This window comes from Trypanosoma brucei, chromosome 3 (genome assembly GCF_000210295.1).
Source record: "Trypanosoma brucei gambiense DAL972 chromosome 3, complete sequence".
Taxonomy (NCBI): domain Eukaryota; phylum Euglenozoa; class Kinetoplastea; order Trypanosomatida; family Trypanosomatidae; genus Trypanosoma; species Trypanosoma brucei.
In genome coordinates this window covers 837053-859902 of record NC_026736.1, presented here as the reverse complement: position 1 = coordinate 859902, position 22850 = coordinate 837053, and the positions used below count along the sequence as shown (strand labels likewise).

General features: G+C 48.8%; 6 protein-coding genes across 6 annotated transcripts; 3 read left to right on the top strand and 3 right to left on the bottom strand.

The window, feature by feature from the left end:
- Positions 1–291: 291 nt before the first annotated feature.
- Positions 292–1743, bottom strand: TbgDal_III3700 (hypothetical protein, conserved; the record flags this gene model as incomplete). The annotated part of the gene is made up of 1 exon (XM_011774017.1): positions 292–1743. The coding sequence occupies one exon, from the start codon at positions 1741–1743 to the stop codon at positions 292–294; it is 1452 nt and encodes a 483-aa protein (XP_011772319.1).
- Positions 1744–1961: 218 nt separating this feature from the next.
- Positions 1962–2498, bottom strand: TbgDal_III3690 (ADP-ribosylation factor-like protein 3A,putative; the record flags this gene model as incomplete). The annotated part of the gene is made up of 1 exon (XM_011774016.1): positions 1962–2498. The coding sequence occupies one exon, from the start codon at positions 2496–2498 to the stop codon at positions 1962–1964; it is 537 nt and encodes a 178-aa protein (XP_011772318.1).
- A 643-nt stretch (positions 2499–3141) lies between these two features.
- Positions 3142–4179, bottom strand: TbgDal_III3680 (hypothetical protein, conserved; the record flags this gene model as incomplete). Its single annotated transcript, XM_011774015.1, has 1 exon — positions 3142–4179. One exon carries the CDS (start codon positions 4177–4179, stop codon positions 3142–3144), a length of 1038 nt encoding a protein of 345 aa, XP_011772317.1.
- A 2323-nt stretch (positions 4180–6502) lies between these two features.
- On the top strand, positions 6503–6895 carry TbgDal_III3670 (hypothetical protein, unlikely; the record flags this gene model as incomplete). Its single annotated transcript, XM_011774014.1, has 1 exon — positions 6503–6895. The coding sequence occupies one exon, from the start codon at positions 6503–6505 to the stop codon at positions 6893–6895; it is 393 nt and encodes a 130-aa protein (XP_011772316.1).
- A 5118-nt stretch (positions 6896–12013) lies between these two features.
- Positions 12014–12700, top strand: TbgDal_III3660 (hypothetical protein; the record flags this gene model as incomplete). The annotated part of the gene is made up of 1 exon (XM_011774013.1): positions 12014–12700. The coding sequence occupies one exon, from the start codon at positions 12014–12016 to the stop codon at positions 12698–12700; it is 687 nt and encodes a 228-aa protein (XP_011772315.1).
- A 590-nt stretch (positions 12701–13290) lies between these two features.
- TbgDal_III3650 (hypothetical protein, unlikely) lies at positions 13291–13671 on the top strand (the record flags this gene model as incomplete). Its single annotated transcript, XM_011774012.1, has 1 exon — positions 13291–13671. One exon carries the CDS (start codon positions 13291–13293, stop codon positions 13669–13671), a length of 381 nt encoding a protein of 126 aa, XP_011772314.1.
- Positions 13672–22850: the final 9179 nt, after the last annotated feature.

The following is a 22850-nucleotide window of genomic DNA, read 5'->3' as shown; positions in this document are numbered from 1 at the left end:
ACTATTCGCTTTCGTTGCAGTAACATCATCATAAGTGAAGTGTAGTTTCACTAAGCTAAGTTCGCTGCAAACTGATAATTGTCAAGCATCAACCTGGCAGCCAAGTTAAGCAAAGCTATTCTACTACAGTAATTTCAAACGAACAATGTTTGATAGAACATGACAAAGTGTCCACGTTTTCTTGGGAGGAACGGAAAACAAAGATCAACTATCCGTCGTTTTCGACAACCACACTAAGCATAAAAAGTCATTTGTACCCGAAACCAAATAACCTGCACTACCGGAAGGAAACTAAGCATCAGCAGAAGTAATCCTTTTAAGTTGCAGCAGCTGACGAAAGTCTTCATCAGACTTTCCAATATGTCCAAACCGTTTGTTCGCCTCCCCCCTGGCAAGGAGGGCACGCCACATGTAAATGTACTCGTCCGCATTGATAACCCCATCTAGAATCGGCACGGCTTCTTCAAGACGATCCAGCTGTGTTAAAGCCACGGCGATATTAACCCGCGTCCGATAAAGAAGTTGGTGGGCCAGACAGAGACAAATGTCATTTTGACTTACCGGATACGCGGCGCTGCCGGCTGCATCGGCTGACATCGGAGAGTTCTCCACGGCCTTTAAAGCATCAAAGTACGCATCCTCTGACTTCGCAAGTGAAGTTTTGGGGCCAGATCCAAAAGTGTGCCTGAGCTCGGCGATCAAGTCCTTGTGATCCGAAGACATAAACCGTCGGAGTTCATCCTCGCCAGCGTAGAACGGCTGATGGGGTACTGATGTCCTGATGCTGGCGAGCAATTTGTCATCAAGGAAGACAGAGGAAGTAGAATGTGATGCTAAAGTTCCCTTCGCTGCGTTTGCACGTTCAGAGCCCCATCCTCTGTAGTCCTCATGCAAAGGAAAGTAATCATGAAAATGGTGGCGTATGTGCGCAGCTTCGAAAATGTAGACGAGTTCCACTACCTCCTCGTCTGTAAGAGCAGCACCAAGATCCTTTTTGAATGCCAAGGTTGCTTCCTTCGTGGAGTATCCCTCTACAATGCCCTTAATCGCTTCATCGAGGATTTTTGAAGAAACTTTTGGCACATTAGGGGGGGGAGCACGACTCAGCTGAAACGCCAGCACCAAAGAGGCGTGATTGTCCGTACCATGTAGAGCCTGCGAAGGAGACGGCTTCTTCAAAGAAAGAATGTACTCCTGTATCGACTTTTCTACGAGACGAAAAGAATCATATGCGTCCTTCGCACATCCCTCGTAGAGTCTGTACTCAGCCACGGCCAATTCAAAAAGCCAGCATCCGGGGGATGCTGCCTCCAATACCTTATAATCGTCACGCAAGGCGGCACGTATATCCGACACCTCCAACTCGGTTATACCCCCATGAACTTTCAATGCTGATTCCTTCATGTCCAAAAGATCATTCCTGGCACGCAGACGGATTCCGACTGCAAAACGCTTCAAGGCGTCATCTGATATTTCGGGAAGGATCTTATCAATCTCGGCTATTGCACCTACCGGGTTCCCGCGCTTCAGGTAAAACATTGCCTTCCCAAGAACACTCGCATTGCCGGCTAGTCCCTTGGCTCCCGTTTTCGTTATTAGTGTATTGATCGTGTTTATGTTCGGCACACGACTCCTTCCGTCGCCCAAAAATCGCATCACAGCGACGCGGGTGGACACGGACGGTGGAAGTATGGGTTGATGAGATGCAAGAGCGGTGAGCCGTGCGGCACTTACGCAAAACATCTCTTCTTGCTTATGCTTTTTTTTAAGTTTACCAGACTGCTGTGAAAAGTATCAGCAAGAAGAAAGAAAGAAATGACGGTACGAACGGCAAAGCACTAAGCGAACCTAACCCCACTACAAGCGTTAAACAAACAAAGAATTCAAGAACACATACCTCAGCTTGATTCTTTTTGTTCTTAGCCCTTACGATCCAGTGTCTCTAGTTCACTACGACGAAGCTATTTCTTTATGCTTTTAATGGCCCACATGAAGCCTTCCTGAAGGCCCTCTCCTGTTTTGGCGCTGCATTTTTGTATTGACCACGTGCGATCACGAAGATTCTGAAGGTTCAGGGCGGTACTTATGTCCTCAGGTGATAGTGCAGTCGCAAGATCGCACTTGTTAGCAAGCACAAGAAAGGGAACTTCACGAAGTTTTTCTTCTTGTAGAAGGGTTTCCAGTTCAGCGGCCGTTTCGTCCAGGCGTCGCTTGTCCGCGGAATCCACCACATAAACCAAGCAGTCCACTTCGTCAAAGTAGTTTGGCCAGTATGCGCGGATAGCCTTTTGCCCACCAATGTCCCATACATTCAATTTAAACCCTTCGCAATCAACTGTCTTAATGTTGAACCCCTGTGTCGCTTGGGTTGTGGTAGGGTCCTCGCCGGAGAGGTTTCGGAGTATAGACGTTTTTCCAGCATTGTCCAGGCCAAGAATCAGAATCCGTGGCGACGCGTCGCTTGACCTCAATTTTCGCAGAAGCGTAAGCAAGCCCATCTTATTCCTTTTAAATTTTATTTGGTAGGTGTTGTATATCTCTTTTTTTCTTTATGTAGCAAATAGAGAAATTACTCTCCTCTAGAGAGGAAAGGGGGGGAAGTTGAAGGTGGAAGGGCCTCAGTATCTACGAGTTTTAACAATAGAAGACGCCGACTCGGACGACCGGCTACATGTCTTGAAAATGGTGATCCCCTGCCGATACGACCATATGTCCGTATCAGACATTTTTTAACTGCCATTCTACATACGTTAGATTTCCTAGCATGACCGATAGTGTTCCTGCCTATGGATATAAAAAAATCTATGTAATAAGTATCTTTCTAAAACGAAATCAGCCCTGACATGAGTGTTTCCACACACGCAAATCCATGGAACAAAACCACTGGAATGAATGAAAATTGCACCAACGCAAAAAGAAAAAAATAGTAATAATAATAAATAATGGACCAGATACATGATAACACTATATCATCCCTTTAATACTTCCCGTATTTACGGGGAGGCGTTGAGAACTCCATGATGTACGATAGCATACCTTTTCTTTACTGCCTCTAAACCGCACTAGGCAACGAAAAAGGAAGAGTTTGGCAGATTTAAAAAGTGGCACATTGATATCATTTCTTTGGCCGAGTAATTAAGGCTATTCCACTTTGCATCTTTTTGAAACCTCTCTATCACACCTTCGCTCCAAGAGATAGGAGGGTACATGCAACGCAGTCCGGTAGCGAGTTGAGCTGAAATTGAATTTATCCTCATACCATGATCGAGCATATGTTGCATAGTAACAGGGACGATGGAACCCCAACCGATTACCGAGTCCTCGATGCAGAACCCTGTAATCAAACAGTAGCACCTTCCCGAGCGGCACTGTTGGCGTCACAGGTCTCTGCTGAGAAACGGGTTTACTACTATAGTTCACGCGATGCGAACCGGGGAAAAATTCAGTTCCGTTAGTTTTGTTCAGGGGAACAAGGGGAACGAAAACGTTTATCGCATACGGAAACAAATCCTCAACAGTACTCAAGGCGGGTCCGTCCGTGTGAACATCCTGGCGTAAACTTCCAGGCAGAGAATAAAAACACCCACAGGACATCAGTTTTCTCTGCATGTCTCCCCTTTTTCCTGTCGGTGCCAATAGCAGATCAAGAGTCATAGTCACTTCATCGCAATTTTCTATAATGCTAAGCACCTCCTCTCTAATACTGGGGAATATTACCTCGTATCTTCCCTTTCCTCTTTCCCTGAAATTGGAGTAACCAGACTGAAGACTAGGTGCTTTAGAAGATATCTCTAGTTCATTTTCGTATGCACGAATAAAGGCGCCGAAGTACCTCTCCGCATTGGCTCGGAAAGTTGCGAGTTTCTCCAACGTGGTTTGTTTGCTTTTAGGCTTCCTTGTCAGTGGTACGACAACAAAGCCATCACGAAGAAACTTTCTGGCTAAGGTGTTCTGTTGTATTGTCAAAGGATAAGGAGTCTGAGAAATGCCGCAAAGACACACAACGCAGTGGGAATCCACAGCAGCGGACAACCCTGTCTCAGCTAGAAAACACTTAGTGTGAAAAATACGCTGACACTTCGTGCACTTAACCGCTCTCCGGGCATTCCGGTGATCAAATGCTGCACCGCAGCGGCAGCAGCGACCTGACTGGGACCCCTTCTTAAGTGAATTGTTCATGTCTTTCTTTTTAAAAAAAAAAAGAAAGAAAGAGGCAAAGCTACAACCGCATATGACAAAAGATGCATCTCTGCACTTCTAGTAGATTTCATACGCAAAGAAGGGAAATAATATTTCGAGGGGGAAACGTGGTGATGTTAACAGAGGCAATACACATTCTGACAGTATAGAAATAGAACGTGGGCAAACAGCCCCAGTGCTCGAGTTGACCTTTGGTGGTCAACTCACTTAACTCCCTCTATAAACTGCAAAATTCGCAAAATATAATGCGAAGGGTCTCTGAGTCTTACCCCTGTATGGTGGTCGAGTTCCATATCTCCTCCCATACCAAAGTGAGCTTGCGGATCGCCCTTTAAGTACACAAAACGATGAGAGGTGGGCCGCGCACTAAACAAAAAAGTGCTGTTAATAGGTACTTACTTGCTTCAAACAAAAAACGGGCAACTGTGGTATTCCCCAAAGCGGGAGCGTTCACTCGGCTAATACACTTGTGATATGCTACAGCCTGTGAATATTATGTCCTTGAAAAAATCGTACATGATTAATCTCCAAAAAGGGTTGGTATCATCACAAATACAGTAATAATGGTAACAACGGCAGTTGCAATAATAGCGACAATAATAACATCAAAAGGCAGATGCGGTCTCGACTAACTTCAGCTTTAAAGGAAAGGGATATTTGTTTTCCGGTATAGGGCACTCCGGTTCCCATACAGATTCAGTATGCACGGCACCAAGCATTTTCTATGCTGTCCAAACGGCAATGTGGCAAAGGTCATCCTCGTACTAGCGACGTTGACATGTTCACGACCTTTTCTCACTATCTGTGTATTGTGTTGACCCATATGATGAATTTCAAAATAATTCACCAAATATAAGTTAATAGACACCTCATTGGTCTGCATACGAATCGTTCTATCACTTCAAATGAAAGCAACCCAACACACCACCACATCCAAAGCACACGAATATGTACGTGGATGATACGGGTGAGCGGCCTTCGACCTGTGTGGTACGCACCGTCGCTGACGCACTGGGCCCCACCGAACTTAAAATGAACGGAAAGGCAAAGTGTACCCCCAGACTGCAGTGATTCTGCATCGGATATACACGCACCCGTTGGTTTATTCCACGAAGAAGAATAGGTAAACCAGCAGTAGAAGCAGTCGATCGGTTAGATTATGCACCAGTGACCACCACCCCGTGTCTACACTGCGCTCGCGATTCACTCCAAGATATCAAACATAAAACTCAGTCACTAATTATTCGATTTTTTTTTGCGTTTTTGGGCCTAACGCAACTAGCCCGGCCCCAGCTGACAACACCGCTTCCGCAGAAAGCTCAGCAAAGCGCAACAGTTATTGAAGTACCGGATAGTGTGGGAAAGTAAACTTATGACCGTCAAAGAGGTCGACCCTCGCCACGCAACTGCCACTCGCCAACCAGTCCGCTTCAAGATGTGAAGAAAGTCCCAAGACAACTTCCCCCTACGTAGCAAGCACAAAAACAGCTTCTCGACAAGGGGCCATTACCAAACTATGGTAAGTACACATCACAAAAGGCATTTGCCTTATTCGTATCAGTCATCTGCCGCCTTTTCGTACGAATATTATTTAATCCTAACCTCCCACAGCAACTGCCGCATCCTTCTTCGACCTTTAAATATCAGTTCAAACCATATATTCTCAGTCGCTCTTCCTCGATAAGAAAACCAGCACCACATGTTAATGGTGAACATTACACGCCTGATGTTGACGCAGAATGCAATTCCCATAAATCCCTACCCCCTCAGAAAACTAGCGACACCAAACAGAGTGGTGTCACTCGCCAATAAGACGTGCACGGCGAGCAACAACATATGATTCTACGTCAAAAAGAAGAGGGGGGAGGACAAAGGTTAAAATCACAACGTACGAGAAAGTCGTGCAACATCCCAACCAAGACGGCACCAACACCTCATAACACATCGAATTGTCCAAAAATCAAATCATCAATCCGGACATTTTGCACATTGTGAAAAAAATGGCGCACGGCAAGAGAACATCGCAACGCACATATACGACGTACAATAGGCCAAATTGCAAGCCCCGACCCCGAGCACATGCCACAACCCCGCTGGTCAACAGAAGTCCCCAAGGAAGTCCCAGCCACCACCCCACGCCGCAACCGCAGCGGGAACAAGGCTGAGAACCTCCCTCACCTCTTCCAAGATCCTTAGCACAGAACGGCGGTGAGAGCGGGGGGCACTACCCTTATTTAAAACGCTTACCAAGCTTAGCGCAGGTCCACCACTGTAACGGCCACGCACTCCTCGCATTAACGAAATGCTGGTTCGATCCATAGCTTCGCGTGGGGAAGGAGCGAAACGCGCGACGCCCGAGGTGGACACGACCTCCTGCCGGGAGCCGCCAACTGATCCCGGGGCGGTGGCGAGGACAAACACAGAGATGCGCGGGTATATCAACGCCAAGCGCCAACCGCCCCCCCCCCCCCCCCCGCACTTGCTGCCGCGGGAAATCTCCCCTATCAACGCGGGCCCCGCACTTGACGCCTTGTGGCGCCGGCAGGCCGACCACTTAGCGGGTCTTCCCCGTTTACTCAGGGCGGCAGCGGCACCAGCGAGAACCAACGGCCCTTTCGACCTAGCCACAAAGTTTCAGTGCGTACACTGGCCGGCTCACCCTTGCGGTGGGCGCCACGTCTGGCCTGACCACTGAGCCGGAGCTCTGCACTTCGTTGCTTCTGTTTTCTCCGGCTTAGAACCGCCTTTCAAAGGTGTGGTGGGACTGTGTTTGAACCAGTGCACCGGGCTATAAATAGCGGTGACCCCTCCCACGGCAGCCAAACCTCACAAATTTCACACCACACGGCATACCCCCAATCGTTACAGCAAGTGATACCATGGGCAGGGGAACGCTTCTAAGTTGGCTGTTGGAGGGCACAATCGCGCGGCGGCCGCAACTCGCTAATTACCCTCGTCCCAGACCAACTCAAACCGCAACTCCGTACACTCGGAAAGCTTCCTGCAGCGATTCGAAGGCAAAGCGGCGGCTCAACCCTAACTTTGCAGATGCGATGCGCCAAATGAAGGATTCGCATCCCCGGCGATGCCGGCCACCTCAAGATGGCGCCAGCGCCAAGCACTTTGCTCAGGTAAGAGTAGCTGAGCGCCTGCACCCTGCTCCATAAGGGTTAATATCAAGAAGCAAGGTTACAGCATCAACTCACAGTCGGGCAAGCACCATATCCGTTACAGGACAAGAATAATTCCTAGGAATAGCCTACGCACATGCAGACGTGCCGTCAACGATGCCATCGGCTCCGTATTACTTTGCTGCACCGACATAGAGGTGAATCCCAGAACCATTATACGAAGCACCAGATGGGGCACTGCTGGGCTCTCCCGGCTGAAGAGAATCGCGTTGAGCAGCGTGTTAGTTTAGGAAGGAGCCACCTTCTCTCCACTCTACGAAACCAAGCTCCTCCACTCTGCAGGTAAATTGATTTCATCTAACCCAAAAAAAATCAACACATTGATGAGAGCTATAACTCGATAGGTGGAGGTGTATCCATTGTCGTTCTCGGACACCTACCGCTCGTGGTGGCAGCGTCGAAGGCTTTTGGACATGAATTTGTACATGCAACAGTACACTTCACGCAATCCCTTCAACACACAGACTGACTTCCCCATATTTTCCACGAGGAAGGAGGGAAGTCGCCACAGAAGGGCCGGACGATCTCCTTCATGCCGGTCGGCATATAGTTGGTATGTATTCTAATTCCAGACTACTGGCGTGGGATAAACATGTCCCCCTGATTAAAAGGAAAGATTCCATAGCCCATTAGTGCAAAGATAATTGGTACACCGTCAAAAACACATGGGAGACCACACGATACGACACTGTGACCGTAGCATCAATTCCGCACTCGATATAACTCTATCGAAGAACTTCCATGTTACAAACTTGTCGCCAGTCTACTCCACACGGAGATCATCGTATCATTTTCATCGATGTATGTATTGCCCCTGATGGCATGCCAATTTCAATACAACGGACTATGTGGACCCCGTTATCATGGAAATGCGCTAGTTGGAGGAAGTTAGACCGCGCCGGAAAAGAGAGGGGTAGAGAAAATGACAACTTGGAAGATATCCACACACGCATGGTGAAACGTTAGCAACAATTATTAGGGAAGCGACGCTTGCCCTAGTCCCACGAGTAACCAAGACTCCAAAAGCCTTTCTGGCACAGAGAGCGAGCCGAAATGGAAAAGAGAAACAATGCCTGCACTAACACTAATGAGCGATTCGCCTCGCCGCGGAGGACCGAATACTAATAACGACACTTGCGGTCAAAAGGTAGAAGAACAAATGCTCAACGATGAGTGAATCAGGTTAGGGTAGTTGGAAAATTATACAGAATGTCTTTGCAACACGCCCACTCGTCACCCCAGTCGCTACAGTTGACAACCGAGCAATGAAATGGCGTCGGCACGCTCGTGATCAAGTAGCAATGTATGCAAAAACATCAGCGCGACACTCCTAAGTCTCCCGCCTCCCCTCTAATGCAAACACCAGAAAGAAAGCCAGATGAATGGACTCGACCAATAACCGTGGGAGAGTTGAAGGATTCACTAGGATAGCTTCCGAACGGTGCTGCTCCCCCAGAGGACGAAGTATATGGCACTGCGTCAACCTACCTGAGCCGCTTCGGTAGACGACTGATCCTAGCGCGGTTAAGCCGGAGTCTTATGATGGCAACAACACCCAGAACATGGAAAAGAGGGACGACTGTCCCTCTACAGAAAACTGGAAACACCCATCGGACACTTCGTTCTTCTGATCAGTAACAATCGCAAGTAACATTTCGAAACCAATGGACAAGATGGTGGGAGTGAGAATAATAGCTAAGAAAGGTCAGAAGCCGACTAGCAGATAACCTATACCCTCCCCTGGGCATGCGGCAATTGGCGACATGCTTCAAGATCACACTTAATTAAATTGCCGTCACAGCACTGACCGCGGACCAGTCACTTTCGTTGAAAGCACAAAATCATTTGATACGGCAGACCATAACAAATTTATGAAAGAAATAAGAAAGTTGGATGCGGAAGGCCCACAGAATGGCTGGACGGCTTCATGTCTCCCTGAACGATTAGACAGAGGTCGCTTAAAGAAAGTATTCTCCCAACTAATATTCTTCACTAGAGGAGGTCATCAAGAAATAGTCATTGGATCGCTTACCTTCATCATAGTCACTAACTCTCTTATTTGGTGGCTTCGGGAAGTCCTAAGCTGTTACCACGGTTTCTTTGTCGATCATCTGACAATCACGTGTAGGAGATTAAACAGGGAAGATATCGAGCGCACTCTACAACAAGGACCGAGCATTGTGGCCAGAGTGAGTCATAAATCCTTCAAGCAACTAAACGTGTAGAAAACGAAACATACACTGTTCAGAGGGCTTCTAAGGAAACCATCGATCCTGATGATAAACGGCACACCCGTGGGTGAGGAGAGAAATCTGAAAGTGCTGGGTATCACCCTGTAACTTCGTTGGGGCTTCTCAACACATGCAGCGAACGTGAGAGAGACCTACAAATATGTGACCAGCACAAGTCGTAGGCCTATGCTCGACAAAATGTCCACCAATCAGGAGCACACTTCTTGCATTCTACCTCGCGACGTTCCGTGCTAAAATTATGTACGGCAAGGGTTTACAGAACCGTGATACTGCATCCAACCAACAAGACAAAGTAGAATACGCGGAAAACAAAGCATGCCACATCATATCCGGAATACTCAGTGAATTCCACGCGTACGATGCTCGCCTTCAAGCCAACTTTTTTTTTCTCTTCGTGAGGAATCACTTATCCGCGGCTTACGATACCTGCTTACTTGCGAAACACACGGTGAGGAGCGCAAGGGATGTGCAAACATTGTATGTCACCCACCGCATTCCCCCCGTCAAATACATCGCACAATCATGCAGAAGCCCTTCGCTGTCGAAGTAGAAAGACAAAGAGAACCGCAACCACCAGTCACCCTAACTTTCTCCCCCATTTTTTTGTTACATATAACACTATCATCGGACGTGCATGCCGATTCGTAGGACGGCGTTCAGCTTGAATTATGTAAGAAATTGATTGTAAGGCACTACCGTGCAAAGGGAACCCAACTAAATTCCATGCCGCATTTTGAAGTATGAGCAGACGGATCTGTTTCCTTAGGAATAAAATCAGGGGCTTCCTCAACGACATATAGGAATGACAATCCCATCTCGACGGTTCACTGTGGAGCCGGAACAATAGCGTGTAGCTACCAACCTGAGTGCATAGTAATGTTCGAGGTTTTGCATAAAATGATAAGCATATTACAACCGAAGGGAGCTCACCCGTGTAAAATGTCTCTTTCTACTGACCGGCGGTCGCTGTTCGAGCCACTGCGAATGGGAGAAACAGCGGTAAAGGCAGGAATTTTGCGGGAGACTTGGATAGTACTCTTGGGTATCGGATATCATAGCACCAGCATCTGCCTTCAGTTTATTTTTGGACATTGTGGTGTAGAAAAGAATGAATTGACGAACACAAAAGCGAGGGCATCTGCAAACGTTCCTCAACAAGACGTTGGGTGAATACCCGACATCACTGCCTTGGAAAAGTGACACCTCAGGGTGAGCAGAGAGAAACTGAAGACACACAGGTTGGAAATGACCGGTGAATGGCAACCAACTAAAGAAGATTTGCCACTAAACAGATAGAGCATGTGAAGTCGCCAATTCCGCATTGGGACATCGAATACATATGGATGGTTGCTTCGGAGGACGAACAAAACAGTTCCTAACAGGTGCAGATGGTGTGAAACCCATCTCTGCGCACACTGCGGGAAAATAAATTCCGATAGAGCTCACGTAGTGTTTCATACGAACCGAATGCACGGTGCACCCTACCATGAGGCATTGCGCCGGTTGAAACATGCTGCACACCCTGGTGATGCTGGCTCCATCAAGGTGGTGTCAGAGTCCAGTACCCCGTCTCATCGGGGGAAGCCAAGAGCCAGCAGCGTTCCTTTCATGGGGAACAATGCTTTGCTTCGGCTACAGCGTCATACAGCACAGGGATCAGCAGCGTCTTTCTAGGACAGCGTCTTTTATTTGTCGGTCCCTGGGCACGTGGCTAGCGTGCCATCAGCAGTATCACCCGCACATGCTGCGGAACTTGGGGTGTTGCCTGAAATTTCACCCTATAACCCCTGCCCCCTCCACCGAAGTCGTATGTGCTCATTGTCTGTAACAAATCCTATGGAAACAAAGGAGGGCTCACATGGCACAAAACTCGATGCCTTCACGGCAAAACGAGAAAGTTAGACGATGAAATGTCGGAGAAGCGGAAAGAAGATGAAAATATCAAACAGCACAAATGGGTTTGCGCAGAACGTGGCTTTCAATCCAAGAGTGCAGGTGTACTAACATTGCGCAGGCCACAGAAACACTCCATGACCAACGACAGTCCCTTTCCACCACACACTTGCGGAACCATAATCCACACTGAATATGATAAAAAACACACTCCAGTGAGGAATCTGTGGGTTCAAATTGATTTAGGAGAGAGGCTCGACAATGCGTCACGGAATAAAGAGCAAGCGTCAGCTTTAGCACATCACTCCAGTGGTGGAGAAACGGATAGGCACACAAAGTGAAAACCGGCCGCATCAACCCAACACCAATGAACAAAGTGATAACACCACCAGTTCAGCCCCTAGAGAAAATGAAACGATATATGGACCTCGCGGCTACATATTTCAGACGTAAAATGGACTAGTGATACGTCACGGGATGAAATACTGCGAAGTGCAACCGCAAACGGGGTCGCGAGGAATAAAAAGGCAACGGGATCTCGAAGAGAATGCAAGTATTCCAACGAAGGGCTCCCGAGCAACGGAAACGAGAGGGCATCCAGTGAACGACCCAGTAGGCACATCTGAGCCGCTACAATGCACGCAATGTGGCCTTGTATCACAATCAAAAGGGGGAACAACACCAAACACCAAGATTCAACACCGCAGAGGCCATCCCCTGGATAGTAACGCTGGTGCAAAACGGAGCCGTTCCATCACAGAACAAGAGGTATCCCTCATTTGGAAAACGGTAATTATAGGTGTAAATGACACCTGTTGCACGCAATGCCGTCATACGCATGTATCAAAAGACAGCCTGATGGAGCACTTCGGGGGAATGCATAGACAGCATCCCTTCTCCGTAGCAAAAGAATCTCCACCACCGCTCCGGAGCTTCAACGTCAGAGGGTTTCATCTACACTTCACGTTCGTAAACCGAAATAAGACGTCCCACTCAATATCAGGCTCATCTATACATCGCCATCAAAAACATGAAATCTGCGTTGAAAGGAAACATACACACTCCAACGAATGCGAAGGGAATCCCACCCACATACTCGTGCGCTCAAGCCTAAAGTGCTCCGCAGTTACTTCAGGCTTGAGGGCGAAAATATGCAGAAGATAGTGTCCACCAAGAACCTTGCACAATTCCTCCAAGAAATTAAGAAACCCTTCACTCACCCCCAGCCTGTACTTTCTCCATTCGAGAGGAACACCCCTATAAAGGAGAATAGACTGCACAAAAAGCTCCCCACTCCTCTGAATGAAAATTGTAAACTCCACTATGCTCTTCTACGTTTGGCTCAAAAAAAAAAGATGAGGCAGAAGCCTTTCACTATCAAGTAAACTGTTTTCGCCATTACGGAAGACCGAGGACTAAAAGCTGAACGTTTGCAACTGGTCGCGCATAACTAGTTCGGACATAACATACAGTAATCCTCCAGGAAGTGAATATGGTTCGCTCTGACTTCGGTAGCAGCAAGTTGATGGCATGTGACCCACCGAGCGCGATAAACAAAAAAGGATGCGCGGCATACAAAGCATACGTGCAGCTTTGGCGGGCAAGACAAAGCATCAGCCGCGAGTTCTGGCGCAACCCCGAGTTCCGTGTCCTATTTCAGTTAATACGACGTCTCGCCGAAAGAGAGATTTCGCACGCGACGCGTGTTCCTCGCACCACTTCCCTGGGTTGAAACCCCATAATGCAGCAAGGTTATGCAGGAATCCAATCGCATTCGTACACGGTTAGGGGTGGGTCGCTATTTTGAATCTTACCGGCCCCTGCTAGGGGCTTGTCGCCACCTTTCTTCCTCTTGTGCTAGCCCACCGGTTCAAAAGACCCGCCCACATGAAGCCCGTTTCCCCGTCCAACATGGCGCGAGTTCACTAGCCTGTCCTGTGCTGGGCGATGCATCTTACTGGGTGAATTCATTGTGGTTTCTGATTTGTCTACGTGCCTTTATCCTGAATACTCTGACGGCCCGTTTGGCAAGTCCAGTGACTTCGGGTATTTATGCCACCCCCCCCCCCCCGTCTCCATACACACACACACACACACACTTGAAAGTTGGCGGTGGCTTGGGCCTCCACGCCTGAAAGCCCAGCCACGGCCACACCTCAGCGACTGTAAATAAACTGTGAATGCACGAGGGCCCCGCGGCGTCCGCACGCGGGTGGAGCGCTTATATCAGCGGCGCGGCTTTATCCACGAGCGCAGTAAGCCTGTTCTGCAGTGCCAAAAGCAGCGACCGATAGTCGATGAGGGGACGCGCTTTGAACGCGCGGACCGTTTCGGCAAGAAGGAAAGCTCCGGCGACCTTCGGGCTTGTCAACGCACCCCGTCTGGTGGCTGCGTGCTAACCTTTCGGTACCTCTTTATTTCCTTACTTTTCCATCCTCCTTGTCTGAGATTATCTCCCCTGAGCCCCGAGAAGTGTTTAACCTCCCCGATCCATCTTTCCATGTTTTTCACCCTGCGCCACTGAATACCCCCATTTTTTTCACTGTGTGGACCCAGTTCTCTCCACGCGGCGCACCCGTTCTCACGCTCCCATAGGGGGAGACACATTTGTGCACATTCAGGGGCCAGCATTCAATGAGCCTCATTTATAGAGTGCACCCTGATTTTTGATCTCGGAGCACCATGCCTCCACTGAATTCAGCCATTCATGTGTTGAATGGTCTTGAGGAAATCATCGACTTTGTCTGAAAAGCGCCCCCTTTTAGCATTGTACAGCGGGTTGCGTTCCATCACCCTCTTGTTTGCCCCTTTTCAAACAAATATCAATCGTGTTTTTTTGAGCATGTCTTGTTTGTTTGCGTCCGATGAGACCCAAGCAATCGTGCATGCCGACTGCGTTCGCATGCCTTCCATCCTCCCCTCTCACCGCTTCAAATGGGGGCCCAGAACCACCTAAAAGCGATACCGTAGTTCATCTTTGCTGGTGTGGGCCCAGAGTGGAGGGCTGTAAACGCTTCCTTCTGGGGAGCCCCGTTCAGGTAACACTGCGGCTTTGGGCCTCCTTAATTTCGTCCTTTCTGATTTGCCGTTTGTTGAACATGCTTCAGCACCTCTTTCAACGGCTGCAGAGGGGCTCGGAGCTTTTCGGTCTTGGCACCATTTAACTTTTTTCTTGCCAGCCTGAGGCTTGGTGGATTCCAAGCGCCCAATCCAAGTGGCGTGCGGCCCGTTTTTTTTTTCCACCACTTCCATGAAGCACCTTCTGAGCAACTATCGCGAAAACCACCTTCTCCGTTGCAGCGCAGCTCTCATTTTTTCACTTTCTCAGTTCGTCTTTTTGGGTGTTATTTGTCCGCGCCGAAGGTGGTGTAGGTTCCTCCACGTTCTTTCGAGTAGTTTACCCTGCCGCTCCATCGTTACAGTTGAGAGTCGGTGGCGTAGCACCGATCCTCTATGGATCCCACACGTCCAACTGGAGCTCTGAGAAAGCGTATTGCTTCTGACCCTTCCCGCTCCGTTGGGCGTTAAACATTTTGTCCACTGCATTGGGAAAGAACTTGCTTTCAGCTGCTCCGATGCACGGACGACATGACTGTGCTCAACTGAATCAAGTATCATCTCTAAGTTTAGAAACGTCGCTACGATTCAAGAAAATGGCTTTCCCCCAGTTTGATTGCATTTGCCGCTTCGGAAACGAAGTTGGTGGTGACCGTCCATGGTCGAAAGCTTTACTGGCGTATGCGTTTCTGCCCTTCAAAGCAGTCAAGTCGCTGAGCTACCACTCACCCCTTATTACGTTGCACACTCCATAGTAATGTCAGGGCCCATATTCCAGATGAGAGGGAAAACCGAGCGTGTTCATGAATTCTGTTCCTTAGTGATTGGGGCAGGCAGATGATTGTCGGCCTCCGGGGGGAGCAGGCATCAAAGTCATCGGTTCTCGGGGATGAAAAGGAACATCACCTTACCCTTCTGCAACCGTGAGGGCACCTTTTCGGTGGTCTGTAGGCCAGTACAGTCATCAAGCACGCTCTACAAAAATAACCCGGACACAATCCCACATGGATCGCAATGGAGAGCTAGGGAGCTCCCACAGCCGAAAAGATTCGCTTTGGCAAAGCAACTTCACAGTTACGACGTCAATTTCTGAATTTTGCGAGGATTACGTGTGCCCAAAGAAGCGGAATACAAAAATGAAATATTAACAGAAGACCATAGAAATTGCACGGCCCTGAAAATGAAGACAGAACCAATACTTGAAACGGGTAGCGACGGTATGCTTTGGGCCCCGCGGCGTACAGGGAGGTATGAAAGAGCATCGGCTAAATCGATGCCGGGCAGGGGCTACAAGTCACATTTCTGCCAACATATCCCTAAAAAGCGGAAGCGGCCACAAGGCGAGCGCCGGATTCGCTCCGCCCAACAGTTAGCGCATTGATGACCGGTGCCGATATGAACTGGAGCAGTCGGGAGTTAGCTCCATACACACAGCCAGGCGAAGCAGGCTGCCTCGTCCAGGGGCATTTGAAAGGGCAACTGAGGAGAGCCAACTCTGGGAAGGCCGCAATAAAGCCTCGAAGGCGTAACTGGTCCTCACAGCTGGGCGTGGCCACATACGGAGGGTGCTGGGTATTAAACTGGAACTCGAAATTAAGCTGAATTAGCGACAGCAATAGAATCATATTCTAAGTAGGGATGTGCATGAATGCTGATAAAGTCATTTTTTTCTACTTTCACCACACACTACTCACAGAATAAGAACGATTGAATAGCTTGCCAACAAACACAGGTGCACGGGGTAAAGAATGGCTCGAGCGCGACCCAAAGAAACTAGGAATATAAAGGAGGTTACGCTATTGTCTCCGGTAAGAATGGAAACACAGACGACAACACCAAAAACAGATACACTGGCGCAACACTTCTTGAGCAAACAGCTGAAAATCCTCTAAATGGAACGAGGTTATGTGACAATGTAAGCGGAAAAGTAGCGGAGAAACATAAGGCGAAAAGTCTAATAAAAGGAAAGACACAGAATGATGGAGAGGAAAAACATTTAAGGCAAGAACCACAGAAACAGCAGCCATCAACTCAACCAATCAGGAATTCCAACCGAGCTTACAAAACACACAAGAAATAATCGCATTGTAACAGGGTTTTGTGCGATAACACACCATTATGCGCGGTAGGGGCGATAACCATGAAACATGGGTCATGATGTGCCACCAATGCATGTGATCAGTGGAAGGGCGTTACCCAATCACACTGTAACAGGGTTTTGTGCGATAACACACCATTATGCGCGGTAGGCGCGATAACCATGAAACATGGGTCATGATGTGCCACCAATGCATGTGATCAGTGGAAGGGCGTTACCCAATCACACTGTAACAGGGTTTTGTGCGATAACACACCATTATGCGCGGTAGGGGCGATAACCATGAAACATGGGTCATGATGTGCCACCAATGCATGTGATCAGTGGAAGGGCGTTACCCAATCACACTGTAACAGGGTTTTGTGCGATAACACACCATTATGCGCGGTAGGGGCGATAACCATGAAACATGGGTCATGATGTGCCACCAATGCATGTGATCAGTGGAAGGGCGTTACCCAATCGCACTGTAACAGGGTTTTGTGCGATAACACACCATTATGCGCGGTAGGGGCGATAACCATGAAACATGGGTCATGATGTGCCACCAATGCATGTGATCAGTGGAAGGGCGTTACCCAATCACACTGTAACAGGGTTTTGTGCGATAACACACCATTATGCGCGGTAGGGGCGATAACCATGAAACATGGGTCATGATGTGCCACCAATGCATGTGATCAGTGGAAGGGCGTTACCCAATCGCATTGTAACAGGGTTTTGTGCGATAACACACCATTATGCGCGGTAGGGGCGATAACCATGAAACATGGGTCATGATGTGCCACCAATGCATGTGATCAGTGGAAGGGCGTTACCCAATCACACTGTAACAGGGTTTTGTGCGATAACACACCATTATGCGCGGTAGGGGCGATAACCATGAAACATGGGTCATGATGTGCCACCAATGCATGTGATCAGTGGAAGGGCGTTACCCAATCACACTGTAACAGGGTTTTGTGCGATAACACACCATTATGCGCGGTAGGGGCGATAACCATGAAACATGGGTCATGATGTGCCACCAATGCATGTGATCAGTGGAAGGGCGTTACCCAATCACACTGTAACAGGGTTTTGTGCGATAACACACCATTATGCGCGGTAGGGGCGATAACCATGAAATATGGGTCATGATGTGCCACCAATGCATGTGATCAGTGGAAGGGCGTTACCCAATCACACTGTAACAGGGTTTTGTGCGATAACACACCATTATGCGCGGTAGGGGCGATAACCATGAAACATGGGTCATGATGTGCCACCAATGCATGTGATCAGTGGAAGGGCGTTACCCAATCACACTGTAACAGGGTTTTGTGCGATAACACACCATTATGCGCGGTAGGGGCGATAACCATGAAACATGGGTCATGATGTGCCACCAATGCATGTGATCAGTGGAAGGGCGTTACCCAATCACACTGTAACAGGGTTTTGTGCGATAACACACCATTATGCGCGGTAGGGGCGATAACCATGAAATATGGGTCATGATGTGCCACCAATGCATGTGATCAGTGGAAGGGCGTTACCCAATCACACTGTAACAGGGTTTTGTGCGATAACACACCATTATGCGCGGTAGGGGCGATAACCATGAAACATGGGTCATGATGTGCCACCAATGCATGTGATCAGTGGAAGGGCGTTACCCAATCGCATTGTAACAGGGTTTTGTGCGATAACACACCATTATGCGCGGTAGGGGCGATAACCATGAAACATGGGCCATGATGTGCCACCAATGCATGTGATCAGTGGAAGGGCGTTACCCAATCACACTGTAACAGGGTTTTGTGCGATAACACACCATTATGCGCCGTAGGGGCGATAACCATGAAACATGGGCCATGATGTGCCACCAATGCATGTGATCAGTGGAAGGGCGTTACCCAATCACACTGTAACAGGGTTTTGTGCGATAACACACCATTATGCGCCGTAGGGGCGATAACCATGAAACATGGGCCATGATGTGCCACCAATGCATGTGATCAGTGGAAGGGCGTTACCCAATCACACTGTAACAGGGTTTTGTGCGATAACACACCATTATGCGCCGTAGGGGCGATAACCATGAAACATGGGCCATGATGTGCCACCAATGCATGTGATCAGTGGAAGGGCGTTACCCAATCACACTGTAACAGGGTTTTGTGCGATAACACACCATTATGCGCCGTAGGGGCGATAACCATGAAACATGGGTCATGATGTGCCACCAATGCATGTGATCAGTGGAAGGGCGTTACCCAATCACACTGTAACAGGGTTTTGTGCGATAACACACCATTATGCGCCGTAGGGGCGATAACCATGAAACATGGGCCATGATGTGCCACCAATGCATGTGATCAGTGGAAGGGCGTTACCCAATCACACTGTAACAGGGTTTTGTGCGATAACACACCATTATGCGCCGTAGGGGCGATAACCATGAAACATGGGCCATGATGTGCCACCAATGCATGTGATCAGTGGAAGGGCGTTACCCAATCACACTGTAACAGGGTTTTGTGCGATAACACACCATTATGCGCCGTAGGGGCGATAACCATGAAACATGGGCCATGATGTGCCACCAATGCATGTGATCAGTGGAAGGGCGTTACCCAATCACATTGTAACAGGGTTTTGTGCGATAACACACCATTATGCGCCGTAGGGGCGATAACCATGAAACATGGGCCATGATGTGCCACCAATGCATGTGATCAGTGGAAGGGCGTTACCCAATCACACTGTAACAGGGTTTTGTGCGATAACACACCATTATGCGCCGTAGGGGCGATAACCATGAAACATGGGCCATGATGTGCCACCAATGCATGTGATCAGTGGAAGGGCGTTACCCAATCACACTGTAACAGGGTTTTGTGCGATAACACACCATTATGCGCCGTAGGGGCGATAACCATGAAACATGGGTCATGATGTGCCACCAATGCATGTGATCAGTGGAAGGGCGTTACCCAATCACACTGTAACAGGGTTTTGTGCGATAACACACCATTATGCGCCGTAGGGGCGATAACCATGAAACATGGGTCATGATGTGCCACCAATGCATGTGATCAGTGGAAGGGCGTTACCCAATCACACTGTAACAGGGTTTTGTGCGATAACACACCATTATGCGCCGTAGGGGCGATAACCATGAAACATGGGCCATGATGTGCCACCAATGCATGTGATCAGTGGAAGGGCGTTACCCAATCACACTGTAACAGGGTTTTGTGCGATAACACACCATTATGCGCCGTAGGGGCGATAACCATGAAACATGGGCCATGATGTGCCACCAATGCATGTGATCAGTGGAAGGGCGTTACCCAATCACACTGTAACAGGGTTTTGTGCGATAACACACCATTATGCGCCGTAGGGGCGATAACCATGAAACATGGGTCATGATGTGCCACCAATGCATGTGATCAGTGGAAGGGCGTTACCCAATCACACTGTAACAGGGTTTTGTGCGATAACACACCATTATGCGCCGTAGGGGCGATAACCATGAAACATGGGCCATGATGTGCCACCAATGCATGTGATCAGTGGAAGGGCGTTACCCAATCACACTGTAACAGGGTTTTGTGCGATAACACACCATTATGCGCCGTAGGGGCGATAACCATGAAACATGGGTCATGATGTGCCACCAATGCATGTGATCAGTGGAAGGGCGTTACCCAATCACACTGTAACAGGGTTTTGTGCGATAACACACCATTATGCGCCGTAGGGGCGATAACCATGAAACATGGGCCATGATGTGCCACCAATGCATGTGATCAGTGGAAGGGCGTTACCCAATCACATTGTAACAGGGTTTTGTGCGATAACACACCATTATGCGCCGTAGGGGCGATAACCATGAAACATGGGTCATGATGTGCCACCAATGCATGTGATCAGTGGAAGGGCGTTACCCAATCACATTGTAACAGGGTTTTGTGCGATAACACACCATTATGCGCCGTAGGGGCGATAACCATGAAACATGGGCCATGATGTGCCACCAATGCATGTGATCAGTGGAAGGGCGTTACCCAATCACATTGTAACAGGGTTTTGTGCGATAACACACCATTATGCGCCGTAGGGGCGATAACCATGAAACATGGGTCATGATGTGCCACCAATGCATGTGATCAGTGGAAGGGCGTTACCCAATCACATTGTAACAGGGTTTTGTGCGATAACACACCATTATGCGCCGTAGGGGCGATAACCATGAAACATGGGCCATGATGTGCCACCAATGCATGTGATCAGTGGAAGGGCGTTACCCAATCACACTGTAACAGGGTTTTGTGCGATAACACACCATTATGCGCCGTAGGGGCGATAACCATGAAACATGGGCCATGATGTGCCACCAATGCATGTGATCAGTGGAAGGGCGTTACCCAATCACACTGTAACAGGGTTTTGTGCGATAACACACCATTATGCGCCGTAGGGGCGATAACCATGAAACATGGGCCATGATGTGCCACCAATGCATGTGATCAGTGGAAGGGCGTTACCCAATCACACTGTAACAGGGTTTTGTGCGATAACACACCATTATGCGCCGTAGGGGCGATAACCATGAAACATGGGCCATGATGTGCCACCAATGCATGTGATCAGTGGAAGGGCGTTACCCAATCACACTGTAACAGGGTTTTGTGCGATAACACACCATTATGCGCCGTAGGGGCGATAACCATGAAACATGGGCCATGATGTGCCACCAATGCATGTGATCAGTGGAAGGGCGTTACCCAATCACACTGTAACAGGGTTTTGTGCGATAACACACCATTATGCGCCGTAGGGGCGATAACCATGAAACATGGGCCATGATGTGCCACCAATGCATGTGATCAGTGGAAGGGCGTTACCCAATCACACTGTAACAGGGTTTTGTGCGATAACACACCATTATGCGCCGTAGGGGCGATAACCATGAAACATGGGCCATGATGTGCCACCAATGCATGTGATCAGTGGAAGGGCGTTACCCAATCACACTGTAACAGGGTTTTGTGCGATAACACACCATTATGCGCCGTAGGGGCGATAACCATGAAACATGGGCCATGATGTGCCACCAATGCATGTGATCAGTGGAAGGGCGTTACCCAATCACACTGTAACAGGGTTTTGTGCGATAACACACCATTATGCGCCGTAGGGGCGATAACCATGAAACATGGGCCATGATGTGCCACCAATGCATGTGATCAGTGGAAGGGCGTTACCCAATCACATTGTAACAGGGTTTTGTGCGATAACACACCATTATGCGCCGTAGGGGCGATAACCATGAAACATGGGCCATGATGTGCCACCAATGCATGTGATCAGTGGAAGGGCGTTACCCAATCACACTGTAACAGGGTTTTGTGCGATAACACACCATTATGCGCCGTAGGGGCGATAACCATGAAACATGGGCCATGATGTGCCACCAATGCATGTGATCAGTGGAAGGGCGTTACCCAATCACACTGTAACAGGGTTTTGTGCGATAACACACCATTATGCGCCGTAGGGGCGATAACCATGAAACATGGGCCATGATGTGCCACCAATGCATGTGATCAGTGGAAGGGCGTTACCCAATCACACTGTAACAGGGTTTTGTGCGATAACACACCATTATGCGCCGTAGGGGCGATAACCATGAAACATGGGCCATGATGTGCCACCAATGCATGTGATCAGTGGAAGGGCGTTACCCAATCACACTGTAACAGGGTTTTGTGCGATAACACACCATTATGCGCCGTAGGGGCGATAACCATGAAACATGGGCCATGATGTGCCACCAATGCATGTGATCAGTGGAAGGGCGTTACCCAATCACACTGTAACAGGGTTTTGTGCGATAACACACCATTATGCGCCGTAGGGGCGATAACCATGAAACATGGGCCATGATGTGCCACCAATGCATGTGATCAGTGGAAGGGCGTTACCCAATCACACTGTAACAGGGTTTTGTGCGATAACACACCATTATGCGCCGTAGCGGCGATAACCATGAAACATGGGCCATGATGTGCCACCAATGCATGTGATCAGTGGAAGGGCGTTACCCAATCACACTGTAACAGGGTTTTGTGCGATAACACACCATTATGCGCCGTAGCGGCGATA